Below are 21,468 nucleotides of genomic sequence, written 5' to 3'. Positions count from 1 at the left end.
GATTGCATTTTGCTCCATCTACTTAAAAAATAGTAGATTAATCATTGTGCGTTAAATCAAATAACAAATTAGTCCTTTTAAAAGATTCATCTATTTTGTACAATTAAAAACTAGCGTGTCTGATGGAATAACTAGATAGCGACACAAGTTGTACTTCCTGTATATCATGCTGACATAGAAAGACCAATTTTTAATAGTAAAAATAGATGAAGTTTTTAACAAATGACCAATTTGCTCTTTGATTTAACATACAATGATTAATTTACCTATTTCTTTAATAGAAAGAGCAAAATGTAATCTAAATCTTATTACAAGGATCTTTCCGATTCTTTTATCCAATTTCAGTCGATGCTAAATCAGTTTGAATAAATTCATTAAGAGCTAAATTGATCGATTAAATTATTAAATTATAAAATTGATCAATTATACGAATTTAAAAGAAAAAAATTTGTCCAACTCACGGACTGTTTCCCTTACCAATAACTTATTGGCTAATTCATATTGATTGGCGGTGGTTGTGGTACGATAGAATTTTTCACCTCGCAATTATATCTTGAAAAAATAATCCCTTTAAACAAAATGGTCTCGTTCTAATAAATTGGAAACTAACGATAACGGAAATGATTGACAAAACAAAAGCTACCCCGCATGCGCCGACGTCAGGTCACGTGAGGACAAACGGAGTCCGTCAGATCTCCTCTTTGACTTCCTCAGATGATTATTTATATCAAATGACACTTTACACCTATTTTAGACATCCAAACCACGGAAATACCATACCATGGGAAAGGAGAATGGCGGAAAATCGATGCCGTTTCTTATTTAGGTTGTTGTCGTTTTTATGAGCTATTCATGATTTTTTATCCTTACTAAAATTTGTGCTTATTTTGAAAGTTTATGTATTCTTATATTTAATCTATACTGGAAAAATCTCAATTTAAATTCAAATTTTAAATGTGAAACAAACCAAAACTTTGAAATATATTATTAAAAATTAGAACACTTAAATGTAATAAAATTATTAAAAATATTAGAAAGTGAAAAGTAATAAAAATGTTTTTTTTTATCTTGAATTTGTTAATTAAATTCATTTTAATATTTGTATCTTTTATCTAGGGTAAAGTATAAAAATAGTCACTTTTGTTTGCCTCAGATTACATTTTAGTCAATTATGTTTGAAATGTTATGTTTTAATCACTTACGTTATCGTTTGTTACGAAATAGTCACTCTATCGTTAGACTCATTCACCTCCCTAATGGCAGTCCTACGTGGTAGTCCAAATAGGTTTTAAATGACAACTTAGATGTCTAGTTACGGGGATGAAAATAGGTTTTTAATTAAATAAATTTAATTTGGATTGCCACGTAAGATCGCAGTTAGGGAGGTAACAGAACTTAACGGTAGAGTGACCACTTCGTAACAAAACCATAACGTAAGTGACTAAAACGTAACATTTCAAGCATAAGTGACTAAAATGTAATCTGAGGCAAACAAAAATAACTATTTTTTTTTTGTACTTTACCCCTTTTATCTATTATGGTTCCTGAAATTAACAACTGTCTATTTTAGTCTTCAGTGACATATTGAAGTTGTACCACATCATCACTTAAAATTTATACTATTTTTTTAAGTGATGCGTAGTGTAACCTTAAAGTATCACGTCATCAATGTTTTACATTTTCCAAGTTCAAGATTACAAATGATTTAATTACTAAATTTAGATAGTAAAGTGGACCATAAAAATAACATAGATATAAAAATAATCTAATTGTCAAATTTAGATACCAAAATTACATTAACTTTTTTAAATAAAAATATTTTTATGAAAGTGGGTAATCATTTAAAAATAGTACATTTTTAAAAGAGGTTTTTCTAGATAAATAGTTAAGTCATTTATTAAAAATATATTATAAAATATACATTTAAGATATAAAATATTTGTTATTTCTATTTCAAAATTTATTTTATTTTATTTTTCATTTTCAATTATGTTTGTATCTTATTAACTCATGGCACCAAACAGATTTAATAATAATATTGATTTAAAAATGTTAATAATTTATTTTTATATTATTTAATATTTTAATATTAAAATTAAATAATAATATTATTATTAAATTTAAAGTAAATTGATTCAAACTTTGAGATTAGATCAAATATAAGATTAACTATCAATTTTTAGTAAGTGTGTGGGTTTTCTTTTCTTTACCTTGAAGCCTACTATGTGAATTCATTTTTTTTAATATACAAGTAAAGCTAATGCAAATTAAAAATAAAAGAAAAAAGTTGAAAATTAAAAGGGAAATCTTGAAATCTAGAGTAAAAAAAAAATCAGTATGATTTAGAGTAACAAGAGATTTACGAGGTTCTAAATAATGTTCAGAAAGAGTCTGAAGATGAGAATACGACCCAACATAGAAGGGATTGAGAGATTTAAGATGGCTAGAAAAAGAAAAATTCCATTGCTCGCATTATATTGCTAAGTAGTATAGACAATGACATCATACGTGAGTTTGGTAAGAATGAAATAGCAAAAGAAATGTGGATTGCTCTTAAGATAAAGTTTAGTGGCAACAATAAATGATTTAATCATAATATGATGCAGCATGTAAGAGAAGTGTCTAATATGATAAGTGAGCTGAAAGATGTAGCTCACAGTCCAATGATCATCTGGTTCGTGCCCTTATTCGATCCTTACCTCATAATTGGGAGCAAATGAAAGTGCACCTTACTCACAATGAGAACATCAAGACTTTGGATGGTGCTTATTGACATCTTCAGTTAAAAGAAGACTGTATTGAGACAACTAAACTTAATACTGATGTGTACATGGTGACCCACTTGAGGATATTGCCATTGCTGGTTTGAATACCAATACTATATATTCTAAAAAATTAGGTAAACCCTCGTTTTCTTGAATCTAAATTCATTTCCTCAGCCTATTAACCTTTCTCCATCCATCCATCCATCCATCCATCTCTCGCATTGTCCCCATCTCATAATTCATCCCATTCTGCATAGTACATTAATCATGTCAATCTCATAATGTACCACCATGATTCTATATTCGTATCGTAAAAATAAAGTTCTAAAGTCATTTCCCTTCGAAAATTAATTTCAACGATTAATATCGATTTTATATTTTTTATTAATACGTGTAAATTTTATAATTATATTTAAATTATTTAATTTAAATTCCAACTGAGCTAAATTGGTGTGAGGACAAAAAAAATTTATTCAAACACTCATCGCTTAATCTATAGATAGGCCTATATTGTGTGAGCAAGTAAAATCAATTAATAACAGGGTTAATTGTTGGAAATATATTATTGCAAAACAAACCGTTAGCACTAACAGGAAAGAGTAAATTGTGTAAATAACTGAAATAATTACTGTGCCATGGAAGAATCACCATCTTAGAAGTAAATCCGCCCTGGTCGGTGTAATCGTGTAGTGGACGTCGCCCTCAAAGATTAACACAAAACTTCAATATTCGTACACACGAATAAAGAAGGTGGAACACAATTTGTATTGTTCTTCTCGAAAAAGGATCTGGAAAAATAGGTCAGGAAAACAAGATTGAAAACTTGGTGGGAAAAGTTTTCAGAAACGAGAACACGAGGAGAATGACCCAACTATTTATAAGATTTTTTGAAGGACAACAATAAATCCGACGAGTCAGTTTCCTAAAAAGCACAACCGCCAAAAGCTAGTTTCCTTAAAAAAACACAACAGATCAAGTCAAAATTGTAACAATTTAGAAACTGAAATGATATCATATTCGTAAAAGATAAATAACAAATCCATCCAATATGTGTTGTAGGCACAAACATAAACTAAGCAGGCAACAACAACGTAAATGTGTTGGGCCTTATCCTCAGTTACTCGATAAAAGTAGGAAGTAGGGTTATATTTAAAGTTTCTTAGAAGTCTTCTCCCAACTTTTCTTTTGCATTACCAAAATTAACTATTTCCATTGATAGAATATGAATTAAGGAGCAATTTAATCATTATTAAGATAAAAAAAAAGAGTAATTTAAACCTTAAATTGTAATCTATTGACGGGATATTCATTCTAACAATAATTTGGTTCAAATTATCTTTATAAAAAATAATTTAGTCTCTACAATATTCAAAAATTGAGTAAATAATGATTGAATTGTAATTAATAATTTCTGTTAATAAAAGAAAAATAAATGCAATGTTGAAAAAATAACCGTAAATGCACAATTGATTGCTTTTAAAAAATTTTAAAAATAAATATTATTCATAAGAATTTCTAAAATTAAAAAACAAACAAACTAATAGTTATTTCAATTCCTCTGAACAAAAAGTCAAAAAAGTTATATTAAAATATATTAAAAATGTATTAAAATAAAAATAAAATATAGAACTTAATGAGAAATTAAAAAAAAAAGGAAATGGAATAAAAATAAAACAAGACATAAGTAATATTATTGGAAAAATGAGTGAGGAAGCAAAACCAAACAGCTAGTATCTATCTGTCTATATATGCCGCTGTCATTGTCTATGAAGTTCTAGTTCTTGCTATTATTATTAGGCATCTCTCTCTCAGCCCACAGTCTCCCTATAGTTTTGGAAGCATTGGCAATGGGTCAACAACTGGGAGGAGCTTTTGGATTGTTGTGGACTTCCCTCGAATATGGACACACACACACACACAACCAATACTACAACCCACTTTTATATTCATTATCAAATAATATTAATAATCAATTTATTTTCCATCTTATCCTAAAAAACATTTGAATAAACATACATAATCTACGCATAATAGAGGTCCGATACATTGCATGATTCTTTCCCCTATTGTTTTAATAGAGTCAGAACCCACGAACTTGCTTATCTCGTCCGTAACAGTATGGAAGTGATTGCTATTCGGCAACAAGTAGAAACCAATCGTGGCCTGTTCCATGTATAAAAGTTTAACCTCTTGTCCAGCTTTCTTGAGCCCTTCAACATAAGCAAATTGCCAATCCTGAATAAGGTCCAAGCCGGCAACCACGACAAGACTCTTTGGAAATTTGATTCCCTCGAGACTTCTACCGTTAGGTCCAAAAGGATTACATGCAGGATGGTCTCTGTCTTCGCCTTCAGGAAGATAAGCTCTCCAATACCAGTCCCGATCTCGTAGAGTAACAAAGTATTTCCCATCTAAACGCTTTTCAGATTCAGTTCTTTCTTGTCCACCAAACATTGGATTGAGCAATATATTTCCCAATACATCAATTCCCGATTCTATGGCTCGCAGAGCAACATGGTGTGCAATGTTACCACCAGAGCTATCTCCGGCTAGATATATATGAACCTTAGAATCTTTCTGACTTTGAAGCCATGGTCTAGAGTTAACCCACTTGAGAGCAGTCCACCCATCATCATAAGCACACGGATATCTATTTTCGGGTGCACGGCGATAATTCACGGAGACCACAACAGCCTTACAAAGGCTTACCAATCTCCGACATAGAGTGTCATATATAGCACTATTAGCCGAGGAATGTGCAAAGCTTCCGCCATGAAAGAAAATAATAACAGGGACCACCTCCGCTGTAACAGGCTTCTCAAGTTCAGCAATATTCGGTTGAGGCTCTTCAGCTGTAGCTGGCCTATAAATCCGACTCAGGAGGCTCGTACCACGATCAATGAGAACATCAAACGAGAAAACCCCATCAACTAGGTTCGCATTAGCAGGGACTTTGCGATCAAGAAACTCTGCCAAGTGACGATTGAAAGTGCCATCAGGTCGACGAAGAAGATTGTAAGCCAACTTAAAATTGGAGATGAGGACCCACGTATTTAGGGGAACCACCATCTATTCGGAGACAAAGGCAAAGAAAAAAAAATCAAAACAAAGAGCTTCATCTTCCCAAGCAACACATATATTTAGGGAAACCACTATCTATTCAGAGTCAAAGGCAAAGAAAAGATCAAATCCATTGTTTACTTGACTCACTTTGTCAATTGTCAATATACACAACAAAAGTCAGTATGAATACATGCTATGAACTCCATAATTTTTCACAAGGTACTAAAGACAAAACTATCCATCAAAGCAAGCTGATCCAAACCAACAACATGTAGATTCCTTCACTGATTTATATGATCTTCACAATCTAATCAAGCCTCTTAAATAACACTACTCCAAAGATTAAACTACTATCGGAAAACTCCAACTTTCTTGGAGAAACACAATCAATAGCTCCAAACCTAAATCACTAAAAACCAAAAGCAAAACAATCCACAAATTAAATAGACACATACCCCAAAAGCAAGAAAATAATAAAGTTTCAACAACCCTAAACGCCCCCAAAGTTTTAAGAAAAGATCTTCAAATAGAAATGACTTGATAAGACTACCAAGCTCTAACCAAAAAAAAAAAAAAAAACACCGCTACACTGGGTTTCATTTAACCAAAAAAGGCATAAAGTAGATTACAAATCCATTAAAAACCGACTTTGACAATCCAACTCTAGATAGAAATAATAGAAATTGACAAATAAAAACAAAGAATAAAGATCGTACCTTGCATTCATTGAGGTTGACTTCATTACTTCTAGCCATTTCCCCCCTTCTATAAGGACTCAAAAACAAAACCCCAAAGCTTCAAACAGATCCTTTTGAAGAACAACCCAGAAACCCACAATTCATTTCACAAAACCAATTTTGTTTTTTTTTTTTTAAAAAAAGAAGAAACAACCAACAAAGATTCTATTCTTATTCTATTTTCCACTCCAAAGATCCCTCTTTTTTCTGCTGTTCAGCTCATTATCAAATTCATTAAAACCTTTTCTTTTTTTTTTCTTTTTGGCTTAATTATAAGTTCATAAGAGAGCAGAAAAACAGAGTAAACAATAAAATGATAAATCTCACCCCGATAAATAAATTAAAACAGGGAGGTTATTATATGTGTGTGGTGTGGGTGAAGGTTAGGAAACTTGTGGCTCAGGTTAGAAGATGTCAACGGAGAATGACTAAAGTACACCTGATGTGAATAAGCACACGAGATATGACAAATTTATCGGCCGAAAGATAACTGTTTACTGGGTCTAGAGGTCATCATCGGTTGGGCTACCTGACCCGACGGCCCGCTCAAAAAATAAGAGGATTCGGGTAAAAATGTAGGCTCGAGATATAAATTTAGGCAAAAAAATGAAGTTCGTTTAGGAAACGGGTCAGGCCTCGGGTAAAACTTTTTTGACCTGGGCCAGCTCAACCAGGCCCGAATTATATATTAAATATTTATTTTTTATTTTTAATCAAATATACTTTTTAACTTTCATGCTTCTTCGATTGCTTTTTAGGTTACCTTCCTTTCTAATTGTTGAAATTTAATTTAGCTTACAATTTATAGTTTGTTATAAAATTAAATATGTTGATTGGTTAATGTATAGATATTCTGGTTGGTTGATTATATTTTGCAGGTTTTTTATGCTATTTTAGTATTGTAAAATTTAATATGGGCCGGGTCAGGCTCGGGCTTAGCAATTTTCTTTCAGGACGGGCTTTGTCAAATTTTTAAGCCCATATTTCAAGCCGGGCCGGCCTGAGCCTAGAAAACCGGTCTAAAATTTTGTCCGGGTCCAGCCCAGCCCAGTCCATGATCACCTCTAACTGGGTCCTATGGATGTTGTTTTATTGAAATTTGTGCAATTTTTTTTTATTTTTCCATATTTAACACAAATATATATTTATATTAAAGATTTATATAAATATTAATTATTAAGTTTTTAATTTTTAAATTAAAAAGAACAAAATATATATCTTATATTAACTTCCGCACCACATTATCAACATCGACCTCTCCGTCAAGAGTGGTTTAGAGTTCTCATAGCTCTCGCATAGAACACCTGGCCATTCAAGTTCATCATCAAATGTTCGGGTATTGGAAGTTGGCATGGAGTATCCCAACAATGATGTTTTTCTTGCTGCACTGAAGTGGTACATCTTCAAGAACTGTGTGAACTATCATGTCGTAAAATCTCGTTCGGAGAAATTTAAGGGAAAAAGTGCAATGCAAGACAGAATATGCAAATGATAAATCGTAGCATATTTTCAGAAGAAGACGAGCTTGTGGACAATAAAGAAGTATATCAGTCTACATGCTTGAGTTGCAGCAGGTGTGCGATGCAATCACCCGATATCCGACATAACATAACCTAACAAGGGTCTTCATTTTTGCCAATAACGTAACTTTAACTCGTACTTTGCAAGTGTAAATCAGGATCATTCGAGGTTAGACTTTAACATGATATCTGACATAATTCTACCTATGGTGAAAGTGAGTCTCAAGATTCTTGTGTCGGTGTTGATTGCCAACATTTGTAGCTTTTACGATTACACGTCATCGTACTACAAGGCATGGGTTGCAAAACAATAGACTACGGATAAGTTGCATCACAGCTGAAACATGTCATATAACGATTGTGGCAATGGTGTTAAGTACTTGATTGATGCATAACAGGTTTCGTAACTAATCTAGAAATGCACCAAGCGTACTTTCACAATCGTCTGGTCCCTAAGAAAGGAGTATTCTATCGATTCTTTTAGATCTTCGATCAATGCAAGAAAACTTTTCAGCACTGTAAACATTTGATACAAATTGACGGCATCTGGCTGTACGGGAGGTATGAGCATCGGTTGTTGATAGTTAATGCCCGGGATGGTAATTAGAGGATTTTGTCAATAGCATTTGCAATAATTCAGAAAAAAACAAATAACTGTGACTTATTCCTTATCTGATTATGCCATCGTGTTTGCCCGCAGCCCAACATATGTGTCATCTCCGACAAGGGACCCGAAATCTTGGATGCTATTGAAGAACACTGTGACTTTTAGGATCTCACACATCATAGGTACTGTATACGACATGTTGGCTCCAACTATCACTCAAAATGGCCTTCGAAAAGTGAGCAAGATCAATGCATTAACATGGGTACGTAGTTGCCACTATTTCCACAACTTTGTTATACCATATTTCGTTCATTGTTTGCATTCATGGGTATACTTTTTTTGACAGGGTACAAACTCATCTAACATCGTTTCCATAAAATATTGGATAACTTGTGCGCCATCAACAGCGCCAATACTGCCTACCTCGTTAATATATCATTCGAACAATGGACACAATCATATGATAGGGGTCTACGATACGGGCACATGAAAACAAACCTAGCGAAATGGACTTGCAATTGTGAAAGATTCTATATTGACATATCGAAAGAGACTTGCGATAGTGAGAGATTCCAAGCACTTCGATTCCCATACACAAATGTAATTACTGCGTGTGCAAATGTTAGAATATAGTACACGCATTATATTAACGATATGTACAGACTAGAACACATGCAAAATGTATGGAGATTTAAATTCCCACTCGTCCCATATTAGGGTATGTAGCCGCAAGTGTCCAATGTTCATTTGAGTTGGCCCCGAATATGAACTTGCGTCGTTTCTCAAACAATCGTCCGAATTCTACTCGAATACGCACCAATGTGGATGTTCGAGAGAGGGACAATCAATAGAGGTTATGCATCTAGGGTATATGAAAGCAACATAGTGAAAAAATTGCCACTTTATGCCCTACTTCAAGTACCAATTAAAATTTCTCTAGCGATTGAACTTTTACTATTTTTACAATTTAGTCTCTATACCTTAATTAATCACTAATTCGATAAAAGTAACTATCCAAAGTTCAATTCGCCTACTATATAACTCCGTAAAAATTGAATAAAAATATTTATGACTCTAAGTTATGAAAATGGGCTTTTGAAACCACGTTTTGCGACACTACTAACTTTCGGATCGTTACATGTTTCATATCAAGTATTATATATGGAAAACTTTCATACACTATATAATAGAATTTAACAAAGACAATTATAAGTTGTAACAAAAATATAAAAAAAAACATTATCATATTTTATCAATATCAATTATGTTTACATCACAAAAAGTAAATGAAAAATATATCACTGGCGTCGTCGAGTCGAATGTGTGTCACAGGGTGGTGGTTGACAGTTGTGGGTAGGATTTCTATGTACAACTTGGGGTGTCGGCTCCTCCTCTTGGTCGCGATCATCATCTTCATCTTCTTCTTCTTCACCTCAACCCCCATATTAATCTTCATATCGACTTTCGTCTTTATTTTCATCTCCACCCCGTCTTCGTCTTCATCTCCTTCTTCCTTAGTTGAGTGTGATGTCATCCTAGCCTCCTATCATGTGTCTTCTATTCTATGAGAAGGGGTTACGATGATAAGGCACATTGATAAAATAACGACGCGGTGAGTGCTTGTGGCACTATTGAAGAATAATTGTACGATGTCGTAAAACTCGGTTACTTCGGTATTGATGATGGCATTGCTTTTAGAACAAGTATCCGCATTGGTATCGACATTTGTGTCAACATCAATATCGACATCGGTGTGTAATATGTTGGGGACGGAGCTGTAGCGAAATTCATATCAGTAAGAGGTGTAGATGCAGGATGTTGTGGTGGTGCTTGTGAAATAAAAATGGAGTTAGTGAAAGGAATATGAATATGTGGAGGGAACTAATTGGGATGTGGTGTAGCCATCGGTGGCCTTTATTGGGTTGGATCCAATGACGAACACGTCGCGGCACTTGCTCCGGACCTATGATGCTGGGGCGGTTACCGTGGCCTATTCGGACAAAGTTGCCTACTCCTCGTCTCTACCGACAGTATATATGGCTTGTCGGTGACCCTAAACCAATACATGTACTCCAAATAGGTCACTATATCTGATGTGAAAAAAGATTCGTGAATGGGTAAGGAATCCATCCTATGATCCCAAATGTCGATATAGTCCTTGTGGAAATATTGCCAATTTTCGTTAATTTTCCCTCCGTAAATCAAAATTGTGCAGTGCTTCGATATCTTGAGGTGGAATTTGTTACCTCTGTCCAAACTGTTGCATCACTCGATCCGATTTGTGCATCTCCATTGTTGCGTAAACTATCAATGGCACCCTCATGTCCCACATACTCCAAATAGCCAAAAATTTGAGTGGGACATATTCTATGATATCCGAATCGGCGTATGCATCCATTAAAACTGTAGTGCACAATTATAAATTTTGTTATTTGTAAAATTTTAAATTTCAAATTATTGCGTAATTATTATAGGTTTGAAAAAAAACTAACCTCGACTTTCGAGCGTTGATCTAACAACAGCCGGATATCTTCGAGCTATTCCAGTAGGCCCACATAACTCGACCCATGGTTCCACCTTTCACTCGGGGACGTAAAAATGGTAGTCGCTACCGTCGCCTGACACAACTTCATGTACAACGTGGCCACCACGATTGATCCCCAATTCAGTCATCTGTTTTCTTTGAATTCGATTAGGTGTAGTAGCCACGTTATGTGTACCAAATTTTGAAATTTATCGGGCATTAGAATTCCCCCGAATAACCTCAAGATGAATGCTCGGGCGAATTGTTTTTTGACAACGGTAGTCATGTCTGGAGGAAGATCTTTGAAATTATATTCCAATCATTTCATATCTATCTAACCACCTTGAAACTTTCTCAACACCTTCTTCAAAAAATGCTTCGCAAAGATCTTTTTTATTGCGAACTACCACTGACCCTGTTACGACTAGTCCATCCACCGGTAAACTGAGTTGTAGAGTTACATTCTCGAGTGTGATTATACAATCATTGTATAGAAGAAGGAATGTGTATATCTTGGTCTCCATCTTTCCACCAAAGCGTTGATAAGTGTAGGATCCAATTTGTAGCCCTAATATGGTTATTTGCCAGATGCGAGATTCTTAAAAAAAATTACCGTTGGCCTATTTCAAACTCTGACCATTGGGAAATGATCGTTGGAAGAAAGTGCATCCAACCGAGCACGTCACAGGTGGCAGGAAAGCACGCTTTCACACACTCTCTCCAAAATCAATCTATTTTCTTAATTTTTGAAAAAAATGACCTATTTGACTAATTAAAAAAATCTAGCATATATGACTGATTTATATAAATATTAATTATTAAGTTTTTTAAATAATCTTGTTATAATTTCTGATCATATATGTTTTTTTTGTTAGACAATATCTAAAATTACCCAAAGTCTCTCCTCAACCCATAAGTAGGAGGATAATGCATTTCAGCGTACTCGAACCCATGTTCTTTTACATTGATAATAATCAAGCCCATACAAATCGAGCTAAATCCTCAATCAACTTAATTATTAAAATTTTAAATTTTAAATTGAAAAGAAAATAATATAAATCTTATATAAATACATCCCTTGTCGAATTTACTACTCAAATAATATTTATTTTTAATAAAAAGTATTTAAAATAATTTCATATCTTCTCAATCGTAAAATATATTAAAAACGAGTAAGGGGGAATAATTAACTTAAAATGTATTAAAAATAAAAAAAATATAGAACTCAATGAGAAATTAGAAAAAAAGAAAAGAAAAGGAAGTGGAATAAAAATAAAACAAGACATAAGTAATTGGAAAAATGAGTGAGGAAGCAAAACCAAACAGCTAGTATCTGTCTGTCTATATATGCCGCTGTCATTGTCCGTGAAGTTCTAGTTTTTGCTATTATTATTAGGCATCTCTCTCTCAGCCCACAGTCCCCCTATAGTTTTGGAAGCATTGGCAATGGGTCAACAACTGGGATCAGTTTTTGGATTGTTGTGGACTTCCCTCGAATAAGGACACACACACTCAGCCAATACTACAGCCCACTTTTATATTCATTATCAAATAATATAATCCACGCATAATAGAGGTCAGATACATTGTATGATTCTTTCCCTTTTGTTTTAATACATTTTTAGCATGGTGGTGAGTATTCGATCGAATCGAGTTGAATTAAATAAATTTTTTTGAATTAATCAAGTTGATGAGTCTTATTTTATCATCTTAATTCGATTTAAATTTTTTTCGAATCAAGTCGACTGAAATGAAATTCGATTCGAGTTGAATTGAGTGAAATTGGTTGGGTTAAATTAAAAGATTAAAATCCTATACAATATAACTAATTCCATGTTAGAGTGCGTTAAACTCTACTTTAATTTCATAGCGGATAGAATACTTGCCCATATATATTTATAATGAATATGGTTTCCACAAATTGAATTTTTCAGTAAAATCTTCGATTTTAAATATATGATATAAGTAATTAGAGTAAACAAATTAATTCTCATACAAAATATTTTTATACAAAAATAAACATATATGAGTGTTTAAATGGTTATGACTTATAAATACAGATTGATGATCGATTACTTCCTGGGTCCACAATTCTCGGCGGCAGAGAAGGGAAAGGCAATTGACTAAGGGGGAATAGCTCCATCATAGCTATCGAACCCTTGGGCTAATCATAACTTAAAACCTTTTTAATTCTTCTCTTATTCAAATTAGTCCTTAAACTATTAAAACTTATAATTTCACACTCATTCAAGTCAATTCTTCGCCCAATAAAATTTCAAAAATTATTACCGACTCCAAAATTACATTTAAAAACAATTTCAATATTTAATTTAAAATTATTAATTAAAAGATTGACATAAAATAGAATTTATGATGATTATACTTTAAAAATAATTATGATTTAATAGAAATTATGATAATTGTTTGTTTAAGAATAATTATAATTATTAAAATTATAATAAAAAATTAAAAATTAATTATAATAATTAAAATTATATTATTTAAAATTACTTTAAAATTTAAACACCTTAAATTATATGTAATACATGTGATATTAGAAATTAGTAAAAAAAAAAACACGAGACATGACAGTCATATGTTTGGGTTCTTTTTGGGCCCCAAAACAATGAAGATTTGTGAATGATTAAAGCCCAAAAACAAGATATCGGTTTAGGCAAAATTTTGAGATCCTTTCAAGTAACATCAATTGTGGCACATTTATACGACAGCGTTTTCATATAGAATAAAATACAAAGAACCGATACGATTCCAAACAGAGAGCAGATTTTCGCGGGAAACCAAAACTTTTTTTCCCACGTTGGCAATCTTCGTGAGTGTTCACTCCACCAATCAGATCCCTCAAACCACCGGTATATTAAATACCGCAACTCACCTTACTCAACTTTCCATCGAATTGAAGTTTCTGCTCTTTTCCCGTTTTCCATTTTCTATCTTCACAGCGGAATTTAGGGTTTAGGAATTTTGAATATGAGCTCTACGGGTAGATCAACGAAAGGAGGGAGAGGGAAACCAATTTTTTTACCAAAATGAGAGTGTGAACATGATGTGGCTAAAATGAAAATGCCCTAAAAGTTAAGCGACTAAATTGTAAGAATTTCATTTTGAGTGACCAAAATGAAAGAACCCTAAAAGTTGGGTGACCAACTTGGAATTTACCCTATAAAAAATTAAGTTTATATAATTAAATCGATTTTCTTTTCTAACATCGTACCCAACTGATACAGGCCATGACCCCATTCCCAAATTCATAAGGAAAGATCCAATCCAATGAACAATTCAATAATCAAATAGGAAAAGATTTCTGATAAATTGTCTCTCTGTTCAGTTCGTGCACTAAACAATTCAATACCATGAAGTTAGAACAAACATCCGAAAAACCAAACCCCAACTAAGAAACTGCCATAAAAGTAAAACAAAACATCGAAAAGTCAAACCAATCCACCTCTTCCTGAAAATCTTCCAGATTTTCTCTCACAAAATACCCCTTTTTTCCCTGTGTCTCAAAGACCCAGAAAAAGCTTCGCCCCTTTATTCTTGTTCACAAAGATGTCTTTGCATTGGGCATTGATATGCCATGGGTTGATAACTCTTACAATAGTTGTTTCCTTCCTTTGTGGGCAGTGGCCTATCTTCCAAGGAACACCCATCAGCTCTATCCATCGTTTCCTCACTTTCGGAGCTTATCAATACTTCCTGTAACTTCCATTTCTTTTTACCACATTTTCTTTGATGGGTTTTTTTTTTCTTGCTTTGGGTATGATTCTTCTTGTTTTAATTTGTTTCAGGAGGTTTATTGGGGCTGTTTTTGGAGATAGAGGAACAAATTTGATCCTTTCCGTTGAGTATTATTGTTGTGATAGGCCTAATCCTATCTTACAGGTTTAATTCTAATACCAATTGAAGCCCCTGGGAAAAATGATTTCTGCTTTTTTTCTTGTTTCATAGCTGAGTGAATTTCTATGAATTTGGGTATTTTATTGTAGAATCTGAATTAGGATACATGAAAGTTGTTTTCTTTGGGAACATTAGAAAGCTATACAGCATGGGTAATGATATTTAGTTTCAGTTGCTAAAGTATTGAATTATAAGATTCATTTGGTACCCATCAATATGAGGAAGTCTTAGGGGGAGAGAGAACTCGAAACTTCGGCCTTTGCCCTTCTATGGGAGAGTGACAACGGTGTGAAGCTTGAGATGTTGTATTGAATTATAAGATGATTGACTGAGTTTTCTTGTTGATCTTTGTCATCTGATTCACGACTTTAGTTATATGCACATTATATATGATGAATGAGGATAAACCGAATAGAGGTTCGGTTCTGTCACGGCCCTATAAAGTCCATTTTAATGTCAAAACTCACTGCCAACATACATGCGTCAAATGAGGAAACCTACACCATACTATATAAAGAAGTTGCTCTCAGATGCAAATGATAAGAATTCACGGTTTAGATGCTCCAGTATTCTACCCTAGCTTGAAAAGTACCCGTATTGAAAAGATGATCTTATAAAGGGTTGTTTTGTACTAGTAAAGGGGTGATTTTTCTTCCGTATTGTGGTAAACCATTTTATGACTTTCTTTTTATGACAGCTTATATACTTGGCAATAATTGGAACGACTTATTACATTATAGTGAAGACGTCTTTTAGCTATATTCCTGGGTACTATCTGAGTGAAGTTCATAGGTATGTGCTAAGAAGCGAGTTCTCTGCTGTAACCTGATTTCTTCAAAATGATCGTCTTCCCTCTTTTCCTTGTATTTTGTATCTTCTTTTAGGTACGCAAGTTTTTTGGCTGTTGCTGTCGGCATTCTGCTCTTTCTAGTAACTAGCTTTTCTGATCCGGGGACTGTGAAGGCTGATAATGTTTCACGATATCTATCTGCTTATCCTTATGACAATATCATCTATACCGAGAAAGAATGTCCCACTTGTAAAATTCCAAAGTAGGGTCATTGCGTTGGTTTTGTATTTATTGATAGCCTTTTTGTTAACTTAAAGCGTGATGAGATTTTGCTATTGTTCCAGACCTGCTAGATCGAAGCACTGCAGCTTATGCAATCGATGCGTTGCTCGCTTTGATCATCACTGTGGATGGATGGTTTGACCGGCATCTCAATCTATTCTTTTCTTTGTTATTTTACTTTGTATTGCAAGTTGTTTTATGTACATAATGTTTAAAAAATCTGAATCTCATTCAATATCTACTTAATATGCTCTTATATATTGCAGAATAACTGTATTGGGGAGAGAAATACCCGATACTTCTTGGCTTTTCTTTTATGGTGAGTTCTGCACTATTTATCTGCAGCTAGTGGTCTTTATTTTTCATTCGATTTACTTAGGGCGGTGGTGTTCACTTTGACTCTTCATTTTGCTTGAATTGTTGAACATATCTGTGTCAAACACATACACAGTTAAACACGAGTCCAAGTAACATAACTAGGTGGCAATCATCCAACACTAGCAGCCATTTCTGTCAATTACTTGGGTCGTAGTCATTAACTATGACTGGAGCTTTTGAACATCCAATTTCGTTAATATAAGTTAGTTATAAGTATAAAGGTTCTGATTAATTTTGGTTGGACTGATGATCTAAATCTAGTAATCGAGAAGTGCCTGCTTTTTATCCTTTAATATAAAGCACTTTTTTCATTTGTGTACTTGTTGGAGATTGAGAACATGGCTTATCCTTGTGTTCAGCACTCATCTGTGCTCGACCTGTCTTGGTAATATGCGTTACCAAAAAAGCTGCTTTTCCATTTTAGTGTTCGAAATTCATATTTAGCATTTCTTCAGGCATTTCCTTCTTTGCATTTATGGGACAATTGCTATTGGATTGGTTCTTGCTGGACGATTGAAAGAATTGCAAATTGTGCATGTTTTAACAGGTAAATCGATTTGGACTAATATTTTCTAGTTTCTTAAAAATCTATGGACTAATCATTCGATGTCGTTTTCTTTGTTTTTCCAGTTTATTATCGTGTGGATAATTCTCTTCGCAGTTTAGCTCCGTATGTCGTACAGGTGAGTGTCATATATACATACACCGGTATCTGAATTTTTGCTTAGGGTTATTGCTCGATGTTTGATTTCCTGTTTATTATGGTGTAGATTATTCTCTACGCAGTTTAGCTTCTTTTGAATTTAAGTAATCATTTGGTTTTCGCAGTGGCTATTAGACGCACATAACACCCAGATACTTCTTATGGTGTTCATGGGTGTAGTTTCTCTCTTGTTAGCGGGTTTCTTCGCATATCACGCTAATCTTTGTCTCACGAACACAACAACAAATGAGGTCAGATCTGTTTAGACCTTGTTTGGTAGTTTTTTACCTTACTCTGACATAAACCTGGAAATACTCATCTCTTCTAATGTATCTGAAATTACAGACCTTCAAGTGGCAAGACTACATAAGCTGGCAGAAGAAACTGATCGAAGCACGAGCGAGTACAGCGGCACTGAAAGCGAACATCGCCGGGATGACTACTGAAGGAAAGCCTCGAGAGAGCAAATGTAAATCCTTCTTCAGACAGTCCCTTCTACAGGATACTGAAGCCATTGTAAAGAAGAATGTGTATGATAAAGGGTTCTTTCACAATCTCTACGAGGTCGTTTTCCCAGTTTCAACAAGAGCATCATTTTTGCATACTAAATCGAAATCCGGCTAAAGCTTTGTCGACTGATATTACATATTCATTCACTCAACTTCTGCTGTTATCCGTGCTTAACCTCCGTCAGTCAAATCATGTTCTCAGCCAGAAGTTCAAGATGGGATAATCGCATCGAAATCTCGAGGTTGGGATTTGGAGGATAGTCCATTTATACAGCTTCTTGATGGCTTAATGTTATTGTCCTTGAAAATGGGAATCCAGACATTGTTACTTTTGTAAGATGAACAACATTGGAGACTAAAGAAATTAAAGAGAGTACACTCTCTGTGTTACTTTTTGGCTGGAATTTTTATTCTTAATTTTTTAATCTTTCGCAACTATTTCAAAAATATTCAAATTTCAAAATTAGAAGTAATCAAATGATCTCGCCGAATTCTGTTTTTTCATTATAGTAATATTTTTTCTGAAAATATCAATTATTATTTATTATTACATATTACAATAATTTCTATTTACAATAAGTTAGATACATCGATAAAAATACAAAGAATTCCCCAAAAAGTATGATATAAATCATAGGGTGTCCTAGAACTTAAAAGAAAAACAAATTATTTGAGCTTGTTTATTCGAACTTATTAACTAGTTCATTTTCATTATGGAACTAATTGATTGTCTTCCACTACAATAAATGAACCTTTTCTTGTAGGAAAGATTATCTGATATTTCCTTTCTATTTACATATAATTAAAAGAAAAATGATTATTAACATAATAAAATATTGTTTTTCAAAATTATGTATCATTTAACATATTAACTACGAGTCTCATTCGAATTTGGTTGAAAATGAAAATTGGGCATACCCTTTCTTCGAGCTTGACCAATTACCAATTTATGGAAAAAAAAATCAAATTCAAGTTTGCATGGGTAGATAAAATGGGTTTTACACTTTTTATTTTGATGTAGTTTTCATGTATAAATGGAGATGTATAAATTATAAATGTAAGACAACAAAAACTAGGCGGAGATAGAAAAAGAAAGACTTTTTTTTGCGTTTTATTTTATCAATTCGATTTATATATCATAATAGATATAGATACTAATCTATCCTATAGATTTGAATGGAGATATAAAAAGAAAGGTACCAATAAATTAAATACAAATTCTTCTCTTTTTTTTCTTTTTTTTTCTGGATAGTGTATGGAATATAAATAAAAAGGGTTATATCATATTGTTTTTTGTTCTAGAATAGAAGCATTTTATGCGATTTTCTCATCTCTATTCATTTATGTTATGCAATTTGTATTGTAGTATATATATATTTATAATTTATAAAATCTATAGGAATAGATAAGTAATGGCACCAAAAGACCGATCTTTTGTTTTAAAAATAGATGTCTTTGACATCCAACTATAGCACTGAATAACTTTTTTTGAAATTTTAGTCATGATGCAAACGTCGATCATTAATCCATTAACTAGATTTTTAGTGAGTAATGTGTGAAAATAACAAACTAACATGGCATTATACATATGATAATATGTTTGTCATGTCGGATTTCAGAAATAGCAGAATTTGATGAATTTAACAATTGGTGAGGACTGGAATTTTAAAATTTGAAAAGTACAAAGACTAAAAATACCAAATTAAAGTATACGGATTAAATCTACAGCTTTCGCAAAATATAAGGACTAATAGCAAAATTTAACCTTTGGTTTATCATTTTTCTGAGTAACCATTTCATTAAAAATCAAAACCTAATAGACTAGGAATCAAGTCACAGGTGGTGTTCATTAACTTATATCCAGAATACAAGAAGTTGGATGTCTTGAATCTGGAATTTCCAGTAAAACAATGGTTGCTAATCCCTGGCAACTGCAAAATAGCAACTAGTAGATGATGTAATTAGTACCAACAAACAATGCTTTCGGGCAAATGGAGTTGCAGCAAGCAAACTGACCCCCGAAACCCTCGAGTTCGAGTAACATAGTCCCTAGCACTAGAACACAAAACAATCTTCATTTAGATGATATAATTAGAACCAACTAACCATGCTTAGGGGCAAATGGAATCCTAGAAGTAATGTTGTAAAAACGACCGCCTTCGAGAGTTCATTACTGATGTTGCAGATATCCTTTCTCCTCCAAGTACGTAACTACTTCCCCTGCCATAGCTCCTGGTGTCGGACAAACTCCGGCTTTCTGCTTTATTTCGATCTGGAAATAAGCAAAAATGATTATCCATTTCCCACTGTTTGCAGAAAGATAGCCTAACTATAATCTCAATGTCATAATTAGTAGCTTACATACCTCACAGTTCAATGGCGGTTCGTAAGGATCATCTATGCCTGTAAAACCTATAATACACAACACAATTCCCTTGTTAGAGTCCTTAAAGCTGAGGCCATTGCTCATGTATGTATGCATGTTGTTGTTGGTGGGAGGGGAGAAAGGGAATAAGGAGGCAATTTTGCGGTCAACGAATGTCCGAAGGCAATCGATCAAACCTTTAATCTTTCCGGCACGTGCGAGCTTGTAAAGGCCTTTCGGGTCTCTTTCTTCACACAATGTCAGAGGCATGTTCATGAAAACCTGCAAATATGTACAAGGAAAAAGCATTTTCATTCAAGTAAATAAAAAGATAAAACAAATCAAACGAAAGATAAGGGTTTTGCCTCTATAAAGTTGGCATCCGGCAACATAGCACGGCATGAATCTCGGTCTTTCCTATAGGGAGATATTAGACTGGCTATGCAGATTAAACCAGCATCTGCAAACAGCTTTGCAACTTCACCTAAATATTAATATTGCAGAAAACGTTAGAGACCCGACTCAAACAAGATGCGTCAAAGAAGAACCATGCCTTAATCACACCTCCGGCTCTACCGAACCGATATCCGGGTTCCTCTAAGCCATTATGTCCGTGGTTACTTTAGTGAAAGTTGCACATTTAACCATACTTGAGCCAAGATTTGTAGCTATACATACATATATTACATTTCTTGGACGCCAAGCAAAACCATCAACTCTTAAACTTAGAGCATACGTACCAACTCTGCGTATATTTTCTGTTCGGTCGTCGGCCTTGAAACCGAGATCCTGGTTTAATCCGTGTCGAAGGTTGTCTCCGTCGAGTACGTAAGATAGATTTCCCCTTGTAAAGAGTTCCCTACTTAATGAACATGCAAGTGTGCTTTTACCTGAACATGATTGAAGCAAATTTCAAATTCAAAGCCAAGAAAAGAGCAAGTTGGAACATATAGGGAAAGTCCTTTGATGTATAAACCTGATCCACTGAGACCTGTGATCCATACAACACAACTCTTTTGGTGAAGGAGTTTCTGCCTTTCAAGCTTCCCTACCGGGGATTCTTGCCAAAATATATTGGTTGAATTTCCGACCGTCGACATCTTAAGTTCTTTAGTTGTCTTCTGTGTCTATATAAATATGCATACAAACAAGTAGACCTAGAATTGTTAACAACCAGATAATCTACATATTACGCAATATTAAATAACCATTTCAACCCTTAAATGTTCCAAAGACTTTGGAGGCTGGACAAATCAAAATTTTGCAGAAGACTCAGAAAACATTACATCATCGTCCACATGAATGTACAC

General features: G+C 33.7%; 3 protein-coding genes across 4 annotated transcripts; 1 reads left to right on the top strand and 2 right to left on the bottom strand.

The window, feature by feature from the left end:
* Window positions 1-4,690: 4,690 nt before the first annotated feature.
* LOC105783835 (gibberellin receptor GID1C) lies at window positions 4,691-6,913 on the bottom strand. 2 transcript variants are annotated; one of them, XM_052626333.1, is made up of 2 exons: window positions 6,545-6,913; window positions 4,691-5,834 (listed from the first exon to the last, which is right to left on the bottom strand). In XM_052626333.1, exons 1-2 carry the CDS (start codon window positions 6,581-6,583, stop codon window positions 4,752-4,754), a joined length of 1,122 nt encoding a protein of 373 aa, XP_052482293.1. In that variant the 5' UTR covers window positions 6,584-6,913; the 3' UTR covers window positions 4,691-4,751. The 2 variants fall into 2 exon arrangements, with proteins under 2 accessions (XP_052482293.1, XP_052482294.1); XM_052626334.1 differs by having other exon boundaries at window positions 4,691-5,734.
* A 7,537-nt stretch (window positions 6,914-14,450) lies between these two features.
* Window positions 14,451-18,197, top strand: LOC105783612 (probable protein S-acyltransferase 17). The gene is made up of 10 exons (XM_012609174.2): window positions 14,451-14,932; window positions 15,023-15,116; window positions 15,829-15,923; window positions 16,016-16,183; window positions 16,266-16,338; window positions 16,470-16,522; window positions 17,037-17,128; window positions 17,212-17,264; window positions 17,410-17,535; window positions 17,630-18,197. The coding sequence occupies exons 1-10, from the start codon at window positions 14,784-14,786 to the stop codon at window positions 17,906-17,908; spliced, it is 1,182 nt and encodes a 393-aa protein (XP_012464628.1). The 5' UTR covers window positions 14,451-14,783; the 3' UTR covers window positions 17,909-18,197.
* Window positions 18,198-19,963: 1,766 nt separating this feature from the next.
* On the bottom strand, window positions 19,964-21,258 carry LOC105781884 (adenylyl-sulfate kinase 3). The gene is made up of 6 exons (XM_012606410.2): window positions 21,135-21,258; window positions 20,899-21,048; window positions 20,524-20,642; window positions 20,356-20,440; window positions 20,159-20,205; window positions 19,964-20,065 (listed from the first exon to the last, which is right to left on the bottom strand). Exons 1-6 carry the CDS (start codon window positions 21,256-21,258, stop codon window positions 19,964-19,966), a joined length of 627 nt encoding a protein of 208 aa, XP_012461864.1.
* Window positions 21,259-21,468: the final 210 nt, after the last annotated feature.

The sequence above is a fragment of the Gossypium raimondii genome, chromosome 13, assembly GCF_025698545.1.
Source record: "Gossypium raimondii isolate GPD5lz chromosome 13, ASM2569854v1, whole genome shotgun sequence".
NCBI lineage: Eukaryota > Viridiplantae > Streptophyta > Magnoliopsida > Malvales > Malvaceae > Gossypium > Gossypium raimondii.
The sequence above is the reverse complement of the archived record's forward strand: the minus strand, read 5'-3'. Positions and strand labels throughout refer to the sequence as shown.